This window comes from Lonchura striata, chromosome 18 (genome assembly GCF_050655825.1).
Source record: "Lonchura striata isolate lonStrDom1 chromosome 18, ASM5065582v1, whole genome shotgun sequence".
NCBI classification, from domain to species: domain Eukaryota; kingdom Metazoa; phylum Chordata; class Aves; order Passeriformes; family Estrildidae; genus Lonchura; species Lonchura striata.
This window is the reverse complement of record NC_140720.1, coordinates 11,444,699-11,463,434: the sequence shown is the minus strand read 5'-3', so window position 1 is coordinate 11,463,434 and position 18,736 is coordinate 11,444,699. Positions and strand designations below refer to the sequence as shown.

At 56.8% G+C, this 18,736-nt stretch overlaps 1 protein-coding gene across 1 annotated transcript in view; it reads right to left on the bottom strand.

The window, feature by feature from the left end:
• Positions 1-18,736, bottom strand: part of NTN1 (netrin 1) — a 76,315-nt gene that overhangs the window by 29,725 nt on the left and 27,854 nt on the right. Inside the window, exon 2 of the mRNA XM_021539076.3 lies at positions 3,834-4,022. Within this exon, the coding sequence (XP_021394751.1) occupies positions 3,834-4,022 (189 nt within the window). The remainder of the gene's footprint in view (positions 1-3,833; positions 4,023-18,736) is intronic.

Here is an 18,736-nt window from a genome sequence, read left to right as displayed (position 1 = left end):
TTGACCAGGACTGGAACCATGGACAGCGTGGTGTCCTTGTGCCGACACCAGCAGTGGGACACCTCTGGTGGCACTGCCACCATTCTCAGACTCTGCCCTGGAGGCAGTGGCACCTCTCTCAGACTCTGCCCTGGAGGCAGTGGCACCACTCTCAGACTGTGCTCTGGTGGCAGTGGCACCTCTCTCACACTCTGCTCTCTGCCGTGGCTGTTCCCTGCCACCTCCTGTGCCCCAGGTTCCCAGCGGGACCCAGCAGCAGGAACAGAGAGGCTCCATCTGCCCCGGCCCAGCCTCCAGGGAATGAGCTCTGGGCTCTAAGCTGGTCACGCAGCTCCCTCTATAGTCACTGCAGAGAGACGGGGACCGGTGCCACTGTCCCCGTCACCGGGGGCTCTGCTCGGCTCCCCCAAAGCCAGAGGGGTTCGGATTCTGCCCCACTCAATGCTCGTGACTGGGTGAGGAAAACCCTTTATGTGCACCCGTGCAATCCAGGACGGGAGGCTGAGCCCGTGGGGACAGATCTCACCTCCCTCTGCTGCAGCCCAAAGTGCCTCCAAAATGCAAATGTCGAGTCTTGGCCCTTGGTGGGCGCAGGCCCGGACGGGAGGGAGGCTGGGAGTGCTTTTTGGGGCTTGCACAAGGCATGAAATGCTCAGCACAGCTGGAAAGCTCCCCAGGCTGCAGCAGCACCAGGCACACAGACAATCCCATTTCCTCCCAGAACACGGAGCCCTGATGAATGTGACCTCTCCAGGTGCCAAATCCTGCCCCTGCACGAGGGCTTTGCGCCGGCAGCCTCAGCACAGGCGCATTCGGAGCACGTCTCGTTTGTCATCTTTTCATCAAAAAGTGTGCAAAGCCTCTCCCTGAAGTGCAGAGCTGTTTTACAGCCAGGCTATAAAACCCTGCAGACTCTCTACTCCAATGGAATTACATTAGTGCCAATAATCTGGCAAATATCAGGAGGGAGTTTAATCAAAAGAACCAACAGCAGGGCCCTGATTTACAGCGGCCCATGACAGAGCCGGGTGGACGAGGGTTTGCAGGACCCAGATGTGGAATTTCACTTGCAACATCATTTGGAGCAGAGGGAAAGCAGAAGGAACTGGAAGCAGGGCTTCAGCGTGCTGGGAGCTCTTGGTGATTTCTCAAAACCCAGGGAGAAAAGAGGAACAATTCGTCCTTGTCCGAGTCTGAAAAAAGGAACGTGAAAATTTCTTATAGCCCGAGTTTTGCTGCTTCTCGGGACAGCCCCCACAGCAGGGGTGTGCCCAGGACGGGGGTGTGATGTGTCTGCCAGGACAAAGGGCATCCTGCTCCCCTGCCCGCTGGGACGAGCCCACCCACCCCCCTGGAGGAGGAGCAGGGACCATCGGGCTCCTCCAGGCCAGGATCCAGGGATCAGCTGCAGTCTGACCTCGGAATGCCAGGGGAGCCCTGGCTCGGTGTCCCAGGGGCTGCCTGACCACCCACCCGGAGCAGCCACATCCTGCATGCCCAGCTCCGTGCCCAGCTGCAGCCTGGCAGGCTCTGGCACACACCCAGCACGGCCGCTCCGTGCAATATCCCTGCTCCATCTGTCATCAATTCCTTTGCCTGTGGTTCGCAGCCTCCTTGCCCCGGCCTGCCTGGCGTGGCCCTGTCCCAGGGCATCTCTGGCCACTGACAACTTGCAGGCTTTTGTCGTTTTTGCAAGGAAAACCACTGGAAGCAAACACAGAGCAAAGCACCTGGCACGGCAGAGAAAACCATCCTTAAACCCCAGCTCCTCATGCCTTCACCTGCACTGCTGATCTGAACTTCAGGTCATTAGCAAAGTCCTTTCTGTATCAATTATTAAAGGTTTGGCTGTTGGAAACACAAGCAGCCCTGAGCTGGGCAGGGGGTATTGCCCAGCTCTGCTTTCTGCTCCCCTTTTGCTGCCCGAGCCCCACCCCTGCCCTGCAACACGTGTAAAAGTTTGTGGAATTCTCCTTTTCTCCAACTTAAAAAGAAGGAGAGATTGTGCAAGCATTTTTGCAATGTCATATTTTTGCATGATTACCCAAACCAACCATTTCAAACAATGCAACTCCAGCCTCTTTAATTTGCTGATGTTCGATGTGTTGTGAGTGAAGGCACCTCGTGCATGGGATGGAGTGGGAGATGAGGAATGCAAGGCACAGCTTAGCTGGATGTGTCTCTTAGGCTGAATAAATGGAGTTGAATTAATGAAAAAATGTCTCTGGCAGCTCTTTCATGGAGCCTTTGCTGTGAGATCACCCGAGACCTTGCTGGGGTGGGTGAGAACCACGAGCTCCTCAGCAGCTCCCAAGACACCAGGGCTCTCTGAGATGCTTTTATTTAAATGTATTATGTGTGGGGCATGATCAGAGTGATGTGATGGATTAAAGAGTCAGCTTTTCTAGAGGAAAATACAGAGAAAGAATGGTTCTGCTGGGTGCAGGCAGTGATGAGAGAGGTGGCTGGGGCAGAGCTGAGATTTGGCCATCACCAGCTTCAGGAGAGGGAGAGGCTCCAGAGGGCAGAGCAGGAGAACAGAGAGATTGCAAAGAGGATTTAATAGAGAAAATGATCCTGCAAGCCAGATCCTGCAGCCTGGAAACCTCCCAGAGGCCAGTGATGAATCTCAGTGCTCACCTGGGGAAACTGAGGCATAGACTGGTGCAGGTGCCTGCAGGTGTCACCTGGTCAGGTTTTTGGGCAGGACTCGGTGCTGTCAGTGACACTGAAGGGCCAGGGGACAGCAAGGAGAGACAGACAGGAGAGGGGAGCAGCTGCCAGAGGTGAGCTGGGAAAAGCAGGAATGAGCACCTGGGAAATATCAAAACATATCTCCTTGGAATTGTTTTTACAAGGTTCAAAAAAGGGGGAGCAGGACTGTCTGAAAAAGGGATTTCTTTTCTGCTATGGAAAAAAAAGTCTGTTTTCAGTAAGGAAAAAAAACCAACAAAACAAAAAACTGAAAATGCTGGAGACCCAAAACTTCCCAGCCAAAAATACCTATCTGAAGCCAAAAAGCTTTCCATTTCTTGTTGAAACGAATCTTTAGAGAGAAAAGAGCTGAGCATTTCTGTGGGAAACCCCAGAATTTTCTAATCTGGCTTTTGAATGTTTGCTTGACTCCTTTCACTGCACCTCAGGTTCAGGATTTCCATCTGTTCCAGCAGCAGCTGAGAGTAAAAAGGGTTCATTTGCAGGATTTGCTCTTCTCGCTGCTCCCGCCCCAGCTGAATCCCAGCTCGCCTCCACGGCCACACGAGGAAACCTCAAAATACTCCGAGCTGAAAATAAACTCGTTTCCCCTTTTTCCGTTCTCTCCTCATCCGGAGGAGTGACAAGTTCTGTGCGTGGGCTCAGCTCTGCCTGAAGGGTGGGAGCTGGAGACGGGGCCTGGGGGAGGCTGATTTAAATCCTACATCTCACCCATGCCTGGGATTCTGTGCCCCTCTGCCCTTGCAGAGTGACGACCAGGCAGGAGCAGATGAAGCACCACTTCTAAGTGATAAACCCTGAAATAACTCAAAGCCCTCCTCAGCAGTGAGGGCTTCCATTGCCATGGCCTGGTCCTCAGCAGGAGGCTGGGGAGAGCAGGGAGAGGTGATGGCACGGGATGTGGGTGGCCTTGTCCTCAGCAGGAGGCTGCAGAGGTGGTGGCAGGGAACGTGGGGGCAGGAGAAGCCATTCCAAACGGCAAGAAAAAGCAATTTCAAAGGGGTTTGGGAGAGGGAGGAGCGGGAGGAGCTCGGCGAGAGGGAGAGCTGCGGGGGCAGAGGTGCAGGGTTGGGGAAGGAGGAGCGGGCGCTGCCGCCCCGCCGTCGGTGACCCCGTACCTTTGCAGGCCTTGCGGTGGGAGATGGGCTTGCTGAGGTCGCGGTAGAAGCCCTCCTTGCAGTAGTGGCAGTGCCTGCCCGCCGTGTTGTGCCGGCAGTTGAGGCACACGCCGCCGCTCTTGCGCCCCGACAGCTTGAACAGCTCCATGTTGAAGCGGCAGCGCCGCGCGTGCAGGTTGCAGTTGCAGGCTGAGAGAGGCAAAGGGGGAACATTGTCACCATCTGTGCCCAAACGGGGAGGTGCCAACCCCGGGGAGCTGCTGCCAACCCTCTGTGCCCTGTCAGACTGGGGGGGTCACGGATGGGAGGCCCTGGTGGCACCTCTGGCTGTGGGAAGCCAGCTGCTCACCCACATCCTGAGCTGTGCTGGGACGTGAGCCCATGTGTATGGGATTCTGGGATTCTGGGATTCTGGGATTCTGAGATTCTGGGATTCTGGGATTCTGGGATTCTGGAATTCTGGGATTCTGGGATTCTGGGATTCTGGGATTCTGGGATTCTGAGATTCTGGGATTCTGAGATTCTGGGATTCTGGGATTCTGGGATTCTGGGATTCTGGGATTCTGGGATTCTGGGATTCTGGGATTCTGGGATTCTGAGATTCTGGGATTCTGGGATTCTGAGATTCTCTGGTTCTGTGATTCTGGATGGGCCATTGCCCTCCAGCTCTTTGGAGGGCAAGACGAGGTTGCCAAGACCAGATTTCCCTGTCCTGCCCTGCATTCACTATGGCTTTGCCTGTCCCTGCTGGCGCTGGGGGTTACAGGGGACTGGGAGGGCAGGGGCCTGTCTGTGCTCAGAGGACAGAGCACACAGAGCCCTGTGGCACCCTCAGCTTTGTCACAAACTCTGTCACAGGACAGAGCCCTGTGGCACCCTCAGCTTTGTCACAAACACTTTCCCCATGGCAGCACCAATTATTTCCCTTCCCAGCCACTCTCACTTTGTGTTGTTACTGCTCAGTGCAGAGGTCCCCAAACTGCTGAGGGACCCCCACTTCCCAGCACCTCAGGAACCCCCTCAGTCCCTGTGGGATGGGCTTTCCATCATCACCTGCCCAACCTTCCCCTTTCCCACTCTCACCAGTTCTGACACACGTTTGAGCTCTGAATACCATTCCAAGACCTTCTTAGCCGGTTTCTCCCTCAGCTTTCCACACCACAGGCTCTGTCGCTCACCTGCAGCCCTGACCATGCTGATAATCCTCACTTCTGCCCCTGCACCCCCATCCTGCCTGGGACAGGCCTGACACCCAGTTAGCCAAATTCCAAAACGTGCCCCCCCTGCTTTGATTGCTGTGACTGAGCTGTCCAATTCCTCCACCATATGCAGCCTAAAGTCAACACCGGGCCTATTTTAACAGGGGGCCTTCGCAAAGGACAACTTTGGGACTTCAAAAGCTCGACCCCTCGCCCGCCTCTCCCCAGAGCTGTCAGGGGCCATCAGGACGCAGTTGCTGGGGCTCTGTGCTTTGCTGAGAATTTTATAGCTTGTTTTCTTTTCCCGTGGCTTTTATTTGCTCTTCACCCCTGAACAATGCAGCTGTGCCATGCCAGCCCACAGCTGGGCCCCTCGCCTCGGCACGGAGGTGTCACAGCTCCGGCCTCGTCACCTTCCCTCAGCGCTGAGACATCTTAATCCCTCATTCCTTCCTGTTTACCTTATGCTGCTCCCCCAGCACAAAGCCACGCCGTATTTGCTCAATTATCAAATTTCAGCCCAGAAAAGGACAGCGGAGTGTTTCCCGGGAACAATCCCCAGCTGACACCCTGCCGGCACGGGGGAGAGGGAGAGCAGCACCCTGTCCCCGTGCCCCCCGCGGGACGCAGCCGCTGTCTCCGTGCTCTGCCGCCGGAATTGCTCCGGTTGTCACGGACAGGCCGGACCTCACGTCCTCAAGGCTGGCACGGACTGGCCAGACCTCACATCCCTGCCAAGGCTGGCATGGACAGGCCGGACCTCACGTCCCCACCAAGGCTGGCACAGACTGGCCAGACATCACATGCCCACCAAGGCTGGCAGAGCAGGAGCAGCCCCCGATGTGCTGATGGTGACAGCAGCGGCCCAGGAGCCTTTGCCAGGCATGAGGGACACAGATTCCTGCCACGGCTCTGGGACCAGCAGCCTGCAGGAGCTTCTGTCATCTCCCCAACAGGACAGAGGCATGAGGGAGCCCCGAGACACGCTCCTGCCTGCAGAGCGACGGCTCTTTGGGGTCTGGCCCAGTCCCACACGTGCTGAAGCTGCACTTTTCACAGCGAAAGCGTCACGGGAGCACGCAGCAGGCACTTGTGTGTCCCCCTCGTGCCTGTCCCCCGTCCATGGAACGTTCAGGAAGAGCAGCCTGCTGTGCCCTGCTGGAGCTGGCTCAGCTCTGCTTTCTCCTCGTCCCACACGTGCTGAGCAGCCCCAGCCCACACCACGGCCCCACCGCTGAAAGGGTTCAGAGGGGATTCCTGCCCTGCAGAATGCACTAGCAAAGCCTTTGGGAAGCAGGTGGTGGTTTTAAATTCCCAGCCCTTGTTTTACAGAGGTGACCAAGCGGGGTTAAACCTTTCTGGAGGTGCAGGACTCAGGGCTGGTTCCTACCCTCAGGACAGAGCCTTCCCAAGGGCACAGGGCTGGGACACTGGAATGATCTCCTGGCCACACCTAACCCCCAAGGCAGCACCTGACCCATGGCACAGCCTCTGGACACAGCTCAAACAGAGAAAAAAGATTTAAATCCCTCAGTCCGAGGGCTCTTGTAGATTGTGACCACATGGGCACATCTCCATCATTCAAAGCCTTGAGGCCCACGAGCAGCTCTGCCTTTGGTGCCACAAACCACAGGATTTGGTTCCTGTTGATCAGCATGAAAGGACATTTCTCCAGGGAGTGGCATGGCCTCACAGAAGCCTTAGTTCTCCCTCAAATCTGTCAGAAATGCATGTTTTCCCAGGAGAGCGAAAGCTCACCTCCTCCTAAAACTTGTATTTTAGGAGAGCTGGACTTGGCACTGGAGTATTTTGCAAGATTGCATTGGCAAATCCCTTTTTAAAATTCAAAGCTGAACCCACACGAAGAGTGAGTGAAAATCTTCATATTTCTTTGGGTTGCTTGATAAGCAGAAATGTTTTTGCAAAGCCAGGAAAACAGAACTCTGGGGATTTTCTCGAGTTCTTTGCTAACATTTCCACTGTTGCCACCAGAGCAGAGCTGCACAGGAATGTGGAGGAATAAGTGGGGTGTGCAGAGCTCCTCCCAGCTCTGCTCCCAGGATCCTGAGGAGACAGCTGCAAACAGCTGGGCACTGATTCCCTCCCAGTCCCATACACCTGGCTGCTTTTCCAGCCCTCCTGATCCCCCTGTTTCTGCAGCAAACTTAGGGAGAGTGGCCTTAATTGCAATTACTGTATCCTGTGTCCACTCTGAGGGCCTGGCATGAGTGGCCAGTGCTGGGCACTGCTGGCCACCAGCCAGGGCAAGCTGGCAGCTCTGCCTGCAGCCTGGTGTGTTTGCAGAATGGCCAGTAGGAGAGGCTTGGGCTGGCTGAAGGAAAATACTCATCCCAATTCTCCTGACAGTGGCACACAGGGATGCAGGGACTGAAGGAAAATACCCATCCCAACTCTCCTGACAGTGGCACACAGGGATGGAGGGACTGAAGGAAAATACCCATCCCAACTCTCCTGACCGTGGCACACAGGGATGCAGGGACTGAAGGAAAATGCCCATCCCAATTCTTCTGACAATGGCACACAGGGACACAGGAACTGGGGCGATGCAGGAAATGTCCCAGCCAGGCATCACAAAGCCCTTGTGGGGCAAGGCTGGGACGTGCCATGGTGGGATCCCTCTGGAGGTGCAGAGGGCGGGCACTGCCTGGGCACACTGCCAGCCCAGCAGGTCGGGGTGCTTTTGGAGCCCAGCTCCAGATCCATGCACGTCCCCGGGGCGTGTGGCTCCCACTTTTCCCTGGGCAGAGGCGCTGGGGAAGCGGCTCCCGCCCTCCCTCTGCTCGGCCCGAGGTTAATCCCCTGCTGTGCTGAAGCCTTTTGCCTTGTTCCTAACATGACTTGGCCTGGCTTTAATTTTCTGCCACTGCTTCTTGGTTAGAATTTCCCTGAATTCAAGTGGCTCTTTAGCAACCCGTTTTTTCTTTCGATGAATGCCTGTGAGGGCTGTATTAAAAATCACCTCCCAGGACTGGCATCAGGTCGGTTCCTCGAGCTTTGCACCTGGTGGAGAAGACACCCCTGCAGAGCCAGCTATGAGCAAAACCTGGCCGGGTGCTGAGGGCTCTGCGAGGAAAGGTTTTGGCTCCAGCTGCTTCACTGAGCCCAGTCCTGCTGTCTCCCGCTCTCCTCTTTCTCTTACTCTGCCAAGGACCTCACAAGCCTTTTGTTCCCTGACTTTATTGTGCACAGATGTGCAGAGCTTCATCAGAGCATCTCTACCTGAGCTGCCAGGCCCGGCTCTGGATAACCAGAATTCATTTAAACACAGATGTTCCAAAACCTGGACGAGGTCAAAGAGGGAAAGAGGAAAGCTGCGGTTTGGAGCCAGGCGGAGAAAACGCCGCGGAATCTTCTCCCCGGTGAAAGCAGGGATGTGATCCAAGGACTCCCTCAAGGAGGTCAAGGTGGGCAGGGTTTTCCTTGTGGAAGAAGGGAAGGAGGGACACGAATGGAGGCTGTACAGGCTGGGCTGTGCTCTGGGAGCTGTGGTTGTGATCTTTGTGCTGCCACCACGTCCCCAGCGCCCTGCGTCTCCCAGGACGAATTCCTCTCCGTGGTTTTCATTCAGCAATGACAATGCTGCCCTTTCAAAAGACCCCACCCTCCCAAAGCTTATATTTTGGCAACGTTTAAAATGCAAATTGCTTTTTAAACAAACGAAAACCCCAAAACATTTTGTTTTAATTTTTGCAAACAATAATTCAGGGGAGGGGGAAGGAAAAGGGGAGGATGGAAGAATCCAGAGACTGAAAGTAATCTCTAAATTTGACTTGAATTTATGAACAGTCTCAGTCTCCTTAAAATTATCCTTTTCCCAAACAAGTTTTCTCTTCCCAGAAAATTGCTAGCTCAGCCTAAACCATTATTTCTCTTTTGCAGGAGAAATCCTGACATGCAGGGTCCTGGTCCCTGGGAGGGACCCCCCACCCGTGCCCATGCTGGGGGGCTTTGCTTCCAGAGAATCCCTAGAGATATCTTCAGGGATGTTATTTCTGAAAGCCGTAATGCTCAAGGGAACACCCAGAGGGACAACAGAGGTGAAGCAGCCAGAGCCAGTGGAGACCTGTGTGGACTGGGAGGTCAAGAGAAATCACCCCTGGATTTTTGGGAGGTGTCCCTGCAGTGTCCCTCCAAGCCACTGCCAGCTGCTTTGGGGCTTGCAGCAGCTGGGCATGAACCTGGAGGTGGTGGATGGGCTCTCACAGGTCACTGGGCCACAGCAGCCCAGCACAGGCTGCCAGGGCTGTGCCCAGAGTGATTCCAGGTGTGGCCCTGCAGGGATCTCTCCTGGGGTTTGGGGAGGGCTGGAGAGGGTTTCTGGCCATGCAGCAGAATGGCCAAGCAAGGATGAACACCTTGGCAGAGTCCTGCAGAGCAGAGTCACCACGTGTGGCCCCAGGAGCTTGGAGCCGTAGGGACTGAGGAGTCAGATCCAGGTCTGCTCACAGGGCAGCCGTCCCCACGCCCTCCCGTGTGGCCCAGTGCCACCCACCACAGCCCCAGCTGGCCACCACCAAACCAAAACAACGTTTGCTCAGGAAAATCCATCTGTGTGAGCGTGGAGAGTGAGTAAGAGGAGGCTGGGGTTGCTTGGGCTGGCTCAGGAGAGGGGAAATCCGTGGGGGTGTTGTGGCTGCGAGGGGCAGACACGGGGGCTGTGCCAGGCCCAGGGTTTCCTGCCAGTCAGAGCTCAGGGATGGAGGGAAGCGTGTGCACACCACAGAAAATGCAGCTGTGGCATCGCCCTGGGGCAGAGCCACAGAGCCTGCAACAACAGCCGGTGGGGATAGGAGGGAAGGAAAGGCAGAGCCCAGCCTTGCTGGGACCCCCTGATGGGGCGAGGGCTTTTGGGGAGCCCCTCACACTCTGACCACTCCTCATGAGGCCACGTGCCTCTGAGCCCGCTCCACCTGAGAGTAGGGAATGGCCAAACTGTGGTGTAGGACAGTGAGGGAGCAGGACCCCGGGGAGGAACACTCTGAGGACGTCTCCCCCTCGGCACAAAAGGGGCTCGGGGATCAGAATGCTTTTCCGTGCCTGAAAATCCTCGGGAATGGCAGTTCTGTGGAACAGCTCTGGAGGAGATGTCATCAGAGTGACTCAGGACGTCCCTGGGGAGGCTGCACAGCCCAAGTGCCCTTCACTCCCCACTTTGCCTGTTCCCAAATCCTCACATGCCTCAGGGACAGAGAGGCCCTGGACATGTCCTGCTGTCAGCGTGGGTTCTGCAAAGTGCAAAGCTCTCTGTGACGCTGAAGATGGTAACAGAACACTGACACTCGCCTGGGATTTCCAAGGATAAGACCCTCATTCTCTTTTCCATAAAAAAGGCCAGGCTCAGTGTTGGGGTTGAAGTGTTTGAGGCTGGGTGTCTGAGTCAGGCTGAGCATTTCTACAAAAGTCCCTGCTAAAATGATTCAGCTGGAAATGAGAAACAAGGCGAGTGAAAATCCTGTGCTGTGCCAACCCTAACAAATTTGGGGATTTATTTCCTTAAAGAAAATCTATTGCCCGTATGTTCGAAGCCAAGGCTTAAAAAGAAAAACACGGCTCTCTGCTAAGGATGTGTTTGTTGCTGTCTCTAAGATGAGCTGCTCAAGCTTGGATGCATTTCTCAGAAAAAGGAGGAACATTTGCTCCAAGCTGACAGAGTTCTGCAGCTGAATTCCCCGAAAATCTGATTTTCACTGCCCAAACCAAGCCCAAAACCATGTCTGAGGAGATGGGGCAGGGGATTGCTGTCCTGCTGGTGGACTCTCAGGTGCTGAGTGTGGCAGTGCCATCCTGATTCCTCCTGCCTGAGTTTTCCTCTGCCCATCCCTGCCCTGCCATGGTCATTGTCAGACCCATCTCCAGCAGAGGCTGGGGACTGGGGAGGACAAGCAAATGCTGAACAGCAGCAGGGCTTGGCAGATTGGAGCTGTGAATGCTGAGGCTTGCCCTCGCCCCAGCGACCACAGGGGCAAACCAGGCGTGTCTGCGGCGAGCCAGCTGTCCATCGACACCCAGGGCAGATGAAACAGTGCCACCCAAAGTGGGCAGCAGATGGACAGCTTGGCACGGCCTCATCCCAAAATGTGGTGTCTGGTTTTGAGAGCAGGTCCAGGGAGAAAGTCCAGAGCTGTTCACAGATCAAGCCGCAGAGAGGAGAGAACAAGTCCTGTCAGATCAGCTGCTGAGGGTTAATTGTTGACACTCACAATTATCAACTTTCCGCAGCGTGGTGAGACCAGAACTCTTCCCAACAGCACCAGATCCCTTTGGAGAGCACCCAGCACCCACCAGGCACTGTGGCTGCCCCTCCATCCTCCAGCCCCAACAGCCACGGACACCACTGGGAACTTGACCTGCTGGACTGGGTCTGACCTAGGTTTGGACTCATTTCATGGAGGAATTTCCATAACTGCTTCCACATGTATTGGTTCCAGCCTGGACTGGAGCACCAGAACCTCCCGAGCTATTTCCTGACTCTATCCTTGGAGTTTCTGGCCCCACAGGAAGCATCAGAGGGGTAAGAGCAAAACTTACTCCTGGGAGATTTACAGCTCCCAGATATTCGGATTTTGAGCCAGATTTGAACAATCTCTGGGCAGGGAAGCTCTCCCCACTGCCAGGCAGCACACGTGGCAAACAGCTGCTGGCAGCCCCCGAGGTCCAGCTGAGCTGCGTGTCCCTGCCGGAGTCCTCGGGGACGTGTCCAGTGACCTGCAGTGGCTCCTTCAAAGGCACCGTGCAGCTGAGGGTCCTTCAGCCGGCCAGGAGGAACCTACGGGCCCCGGTGCTGCATTGAAATGTTGGGATTTGCGGCAGCCTCTCACCCAAGGCGTTTTCTCCCAAGACAAAAGCGCTCTTACTCAACACAGGATGGGAGCACAAAGCCGGCCTTGCCCTGGTGCAGCGCTCGCGGCTGGACTCCGAGCGCCTGGAAATGGGCTGTGAACGGCCCTCGCTGCCCCGGGACTGCAGCAGAGCCTTCTCCCGGCCGGAGCACCCCTGGGAGCTGTCTCAGGGTGAGCCTTCAGCCTCAGCGGGAGCCAGCCTAGCCAGGAGCCAGGATCACCAGGAGCCAGCATCACCAGGAGCCAGGATCACCAGGAGCCAGCATCACCAGGAGCCAGCATCACCAGGAGCCAGCATCACCAGGAACCAGCATCACCAGGAGCCAGCCTCAGGAACCAGCATCACCAGGATCCAACCTCAGGAGTCAGCCTCGCCAGGAGCCAGCATCACCAGGAGCCAGCTCTGAGCACTGGGATGGAGCTCCAGGGGACCTCACCTGCTGCTCTGTGGCATGGACAGAGCATCTCCCCTGTCCCCTGTCTGTCCTGCAGGGACAGACACTTTGAGCTGAGTGGCAGCACCCCCCACAGCCAGGTCCTGCTGTGCCAGTGAAGGGACAGCGTTCACAAGCACAGAAGAGACCTTGGAGAGCATCGAGTCCACCCTGTGACCCAGCACCACCTTGTCACCAAACCACAGCACCGACTGCCACATCCAGGCTGTTTTAACCTCCAGGGATGGTGACTCCACCACTTCCACTCTTTCTGTAACAAAGTTTTTCTAATGTCTCGCCTAAACTTCCTCTGGTGCAGCTTAAAACGTCCAGCAAAAGCTTTGACCAGGATTTGATTTAGATTTGCCCAGGAGATTTTCTCTGCAAACCAGGTGTTGTGCAGAAAGTTTGCAGATAAATCTCTGATTGGAAAGAGCTTAATACTGGTTTATTTATTTATTTTATTTTTTTTTTAAGAAGGGAAAAGTCAAGAAGTGAATTCTTTATTTCACTCTGGGAGATGATACCAGCCTGTCATCAGCTTGCTTTGTTTAATTTCACCATTCAAGCCCAGTCTCCTGAGATTGTCAATCCTTTGAAATGAATTGTTTGCATCCCGTAATTCATCCAGATGCCACTCAAAGGCAGGAGCTGATGGGAGGGCTCACCCTGCAGTCCCCCAGCCCAGCTCCAGGGTGCTCCTGAAGCCTCAGTGTTTATTTAGAGTGGAGGGGAATCCACTTGGGAACAATTTACCCACTTAGGCTCTGCCCTTGTGGTTTCTCCCTTATCTGGTCCGATCTCAGCAGCAGCTTCCCTCAGCTGTTCCCGGGCTCTGGTGCTTCCCAAGACCTTTCTCCTCTCTCTGTCCCACACCCTGGTGCTTCTTGTCCAGCCTGACGACCTCCGGGCAGCTCTGAACTGCTGCAGGTTGAGGGAATGCTTTTCAAATCGCCCAAATCCTCATCCCAGTCCCCAACTGCTTGGTCTCATCAGAACGTTTGTGTTTCTGTAAAACCAGAACCCTGCATCGCAAAAGGAGGGCACCTGGTGGGGCTGAGCACCGCAAAGCTCCAGGTGTCCTCCAGGACATTTTCCTGTAAGCTCTCCTACATTTCTGCCCCGGGAGGGATCAGCCACTTCAGTGTTAAAGCCGCAGCACAAACAGATGCTGAAAGAATCTGCTCATTCGGAGCAAAGGTTGCCCAAAATGCACAAGGCTGATAACACAGCCAGCCCGGAGAACAGTCAAAGGCTTTTCAAATCTGGATTAAAACTGTTCAGGCCAGAAGGACCAGGGGTACAAACAGCCCCAGCTCTGCTTGCCTCGGTGCCCCAGGGAGCTGGGAAACTTGGCCGTGCTTCCCCACAGGCAGGGCTGAAAGCAAAGCCAGGCGGTTTTAAACCAGCTCAGGCTGTGCCTCCCCCCGAGCAGACCCAGCTCAAAGTGGTGCCGCTCCCGTGCCCGGTCCCCGCTCATTCAGCCTCCTGTGAGGTCGGGCTGTGCCGGGCTGCTCTGCACAAACAGCGTTCAGGAACGTGATGTGTTGTTTTAACCCCAAATCATTTCCCAATCTGCTCTGGAGCGGGGCCAGGGAAATTGTTAAACCAGCCCCAGCCAGCCCCACTTCCGAAGGGACCCTGTGGCTGCTGCCAGAGCCCAGCACGGAGCTGGGCACAACCCAGGGCCCATCATCCCTCCCGAAAGCCAGCAGCATCCCCACCACGGTGCCGCTGCCCCAGAAGCACCTCTCTGAAGGCAGCTCCCTCTGGAGCAGCTTTCCCTCCGGAGTCTGCATCGCTCTCCTTTTGTCTCTCCCCAGCCCTGCTTTGGTGCTGCCTTCCCCCCTCTGCAGGATCCTGTGGCCTCATCCTGGCAGGCGGCGCCAGCTGTGGATTGTCACCCCCAGAGCCCACATCCTGCTGCAGCGGGGGTCCCTGGCCAGAGGGCAACACCCTCCTTGCAGGGAGAGCAGCCCCTGGAGCTGGGGAAGCACCTCATGCTGCAGGCAGGTCCCACAACTCCCAGGACGAACAGAAGCCCCGGGGAGGAGGATCTCCAAGGGGACGGTCCCCTCGGTTTGTCCCACATTTCTGGGAGCTGCCCCTGCCCGTGCCTGTCCCTGGAGACGGAGCTCCGGGTGCCTTTGGGTGCGCTGCTGCTCCCGTGGGTGACAAACCTCAGGCTGGCCACTCGAGGTGCCGACAGCAACCCGGGCTTGGCAGATGGGGGCTCTCGGGGAGGGTTTTGGTTTCTCTCTGAGCCCAGCCAGCTCAGGGGACCCTTGGCAGCTCAGTTCTGCTCAGGGCTGGGCTGCCCGGAGCCCCACAGCCTGGCCCAGCCGCTGCTCTGCCCCTGGGGAGGAGATGCTCCAAGGGTGCAGGAAAGGTCCTGTCATGGCCCGGCCTCACTCTGCTGTGCCTCATTTCCCTTTCTAGAAGCAGGGAGAGGGTCCCTGGGGAGGTTTTGTTGTGGCAAAGTCAGAGAGCTCGGGGTGACAGGAGCCAGAATTGTCTGTGGATCTGCAGAATGATGTTGGATGACATAAAAACTCAGCTCCAGCTGGGAAAGCTCAGCAGAGACGGATTTTAGTTCTGCTTCCAAACCTTCCTAAACATGAGCTAATCCTGCAACCCCAGCACAAGCCATGGTGGTGGACGGGGTGAGCATCCAGCTCCCATCCTGAGCCACCTGGAGCCCTTCGGGGCCGGCTTTGGGAAAGCCGCACAGGTGTGAAGAGCTGTGTTTGCTCGGGGAATTCGCACCTTCGGGGCTGTGCACAAAGCTCTGCTGCTTGCCCTGGGTAAACAGAGTTATCTTATCTCCGGGACACTATCGGGGCATCTGAGAGGGAAGGAAAACTGCGGTGATGAGCCTGACATCCCCGCTGTTATCGCTGTTATCCGGCGAGGACACCACGGTATTTGAGGGAGGTGTTGGGACGAGCTGTCTGTCCTGCTGCCCCGCACCGCGGCTCTCTGCTCCCGGCCGGGCTGGGCGCTCCTGGCACTCCCGACGAGGCGCTGGTGTCTTTTGTTTTCCTGGAGATTGGAGTTTTATCAAAAGCTGACAGGCTTATCCTGCCTTATCAGGGCAGCTGTGCTACTGTTAATGGTTTTCTGTAAGGGGCTCTGGGCAGAAATGTGGATTGTGGCTGTGCTGGGCTCGGGTAGCTCAGGGAGGCCGGCTGGGCTCAGCATCCCCTGCGGGGTTTGCCTGGAATGCAGCGCCAGGATCCCGTGCAGGAGCCAGGATCCCGTGCAGGAGCCAGGATCCCGTGCAGGAGCCAGGATCCCGTGCAGGAACGGGAACGGGACCGTCCTGCCCGCCCCGGTTTAACCTCCAGCCCCCAGCAGCAGAACCCCGAGGCTGGACCCTCCCCTGAGGGAGCAGCTGCCAGCCCGGGGGTCCCTGCCCCTCCTGGCCTTCCCCGGACTGCCTTGGGATTCCTTATTTCTGTTTCAGCCCCAGCTGAGCAGCCGTGGCCTGGGCTGGCTGGAAGCTCCCCGGGCTGCTGGACGTGATGGAGCTGCTCCTCACCACAGCAGCTCCAGGTCCCTGTGTGCTCGTCCTTCCTGATCCTCCACCCCAAGGCTGGGGGTAGCAGAGGCGTGAGGGTCCTACAGAGAGAATTCTGAGCTGGAAACACAAATCTCTTTGGGGTCACGGGACTGCTGTAGGGCAGGGACTTGGAGCCTTGAGCGAGGGTTTGGATGGAGAAGTCCCTGGTGCTGCAGGCCCAGGGGAGCGGGTGGGTGGGTTTGGACACCCTGCCAGCAGCACAGACGCCCTGTGAAGGACACAGCTCCTGCCTCCGGCCCCGAGGGGTGTGGGGCACTGACCCAGCAGCACTAAGGATGAAACAGGCAGACACCTCCTCAATCCTGACCCTACAGGGGTCCCAGTGTGACCCAGGAGCCTCCCAGGCTGACACACCTGGAAATGCAGCAGCTCCTGCCTGCCCAGCCACGGCCTGCAGCTGCCTGCTCACTTTTCGGGGTCGCTCAGGGCAGACTTTGATGGCTTCAAGTCAAAACACAGAGCCCCAGGAAGGCTGTTGCTGTTTGTCTCCGAGGGATTTAATCCAGATCAAAGCTAGTCAAACCCAGGGATTTCCCAGCTTTCCTGCAGGGATCAGCCTCCCTCACCTGCCATGGCCCTGGGACACTGCCTTGGCCATTGGCCCTCGCTGCTTTTCCCCCAGGCAAGGAGGCCAGGGCAGACCAGGAGTGCTTGAGGAGGGTGGGTAATCCCTGGATGGGACAGCATTCCTGGAAACCGGGCAGGTCTTGGGAAAGGAGCTTGACAGGAACACCCAGAGATCCAAATCTGCACATTCTGCAGAGCAGCAAAGGTTGTTTCGGCTGTGGCAAGTCTTTACTTCTCATTTTGGCCAAACTCAAGCAATGGGAATGCCTGGCAGTGGGGCATTCTGTGGCTCCTTTCTGAACAGCCCATCACCCTTCTACGCCCCTCGTTCTCCACAGGGCTGTGGCTCTGCAGCCACTGCCACCAAGCCAGGTCACAGCTGTAACCCCAGGGTCACAGCCAGCACCCACCTGGAGCAGAAAACCAGAAAACCAGACAGCCCAGGCCCAAGCAAAGGTGCTGACAAGCCCTGAGGCAGAGGAGGAAGGGGTGTGATGGAGCCCTGGGTGTCCCAGCAGCCACCTTCTCCCTTGCCCTGGGGGACACCTGGGCCACCACAGCTCCTGTGCCTGGAGGCAGATTTTATCGGCACCCTTTAATTAGCTGATCATGGGCAATTAGCTCCAAGTGCCAGGCCTGGCTGGTTTCAAAGGGGGCCTGCAGAGGTGCAGACATTCCCAGAATCGGGAATGGGGTGGGAGCACGGCGCTGGCCCTGCTGAAGAGGATGCTCAGAGATGCACTTGTGCCACTCAGACCCGGGGCTGTGCCACGTTGTCCCACCACCCTGAGGGAGGCTTCATTCTGTCCTGGGACTGCGGTGGTGGTCCCTGCCCACCCTGCAGGGAGGATCAGGCTGGTGCTGGCAGGGCCCTGGCACAGCCTGGGCACGGGCAGGACCTGAGCCACGTGCCCAGAAATCCTGGCACCAGCCACAAACAGATTCCCATCCCCAAATATGCTGGAGCTATGCCCAAAGCTTAAACCTGACCTGCCAGGGGCACTGCAGGCACTGCCCCGTGTCCCGGGTGCCCTCCCTCCTGCCACCCCCTGGGAATGCTCTTGGGTGTGTGACAGGGACAGCTGGGCCAGGCCTGCCCTGTGCCAGCGCCCACGAGTGCTGACCATGCTGCCAGGGTGCCCTGGCTGCCGTGGACAGCTCCATGGGACGTGGCTGCTCCTCGGCCGAGGTCACACTCAGGTGGCATGGCAGCAGGACAGGGCTGGGCAGGCTGCGTGCCCTCGGCTGGGACATTCAGCAATCCCTTCGTGCCAGAGGCTCTGCCTCCTCCTGTACGTGATCCCCCTTTCCTGCAGCCCAGCTGCTGCTCCAGCCTCACACGGGGCCTGTCTCAGTGGGAGACTGCTCCGGGCTTCAGCTGCAGTTCCTGAATTTTGCCCAAAAGTTACAGAGAGGAGATTGCATTTCTCTGAAGGAAACTGCATTTCCTCCAGTTCCAGCAACAGGCTGGGAGCAGTCCTGGGTTTTCATCTGGCTTTTGAGTCTTGGATGTTGCTCTGAGCCAAACCTCTGATCCTGCTGTGGTTCATTTTCAGGCGCGTGTGCCCCAGAAACTTTTTTTTTTCTAAATTAATTTTTCATACAGAATTCTTTCGTTTGATGGATGCAGTGAGAAACTATTTCCCAAACAGGAAAGAGGACCTCCCTCCCCCTCCTCTGTGCCGTGGATGTTTTTAATAACAGCATCAATTGTCTGCAAACAACTTATTCCTTTCTGACCTCAAAACAACTCCTGGTTAGTGCATTCCAGCATGGCCACAGACCGAGGCTCAGTGACTTCACAGGGCCTTCAGGAGCTTTTCCATCACCGTGCCCGCCCTGCTCTGGCACACGGGGCCTTGGCTTTGCCGGGGTGAGGAGGCTGAGCGGCTCAGGAACACCACCGAGCACTGGGGCTGCTGTGCCCGTGCTTTCCCTGCTGTTCCTCATTTCAGCTTCCCCCTCCTGCCCCAGACCTCCAGCCAGGGGGACACCCCTGCTTGTCCCTTGTCCTGAAGGTGAAACACAGAAGCACAAGTGTTTCTGCTGTGGGCTCCTGTGCCCGAGCCAGCTGCGCACGGCGGGAGCAGGGAGACACCTCCCAGGACCTGCTGATCCCTGTGCAGGTCATGGAGGGGTTTTGGGGGGCTCAGAGGGAAGGGGAGCCCCCCACCCTGCTGCAGGCTGTGCCACCCACCGTGGCAGCGGTTAATGGGCTGGTGCAGACACAGAGCAGCATTCAGACCCAGGTCTGACCTGG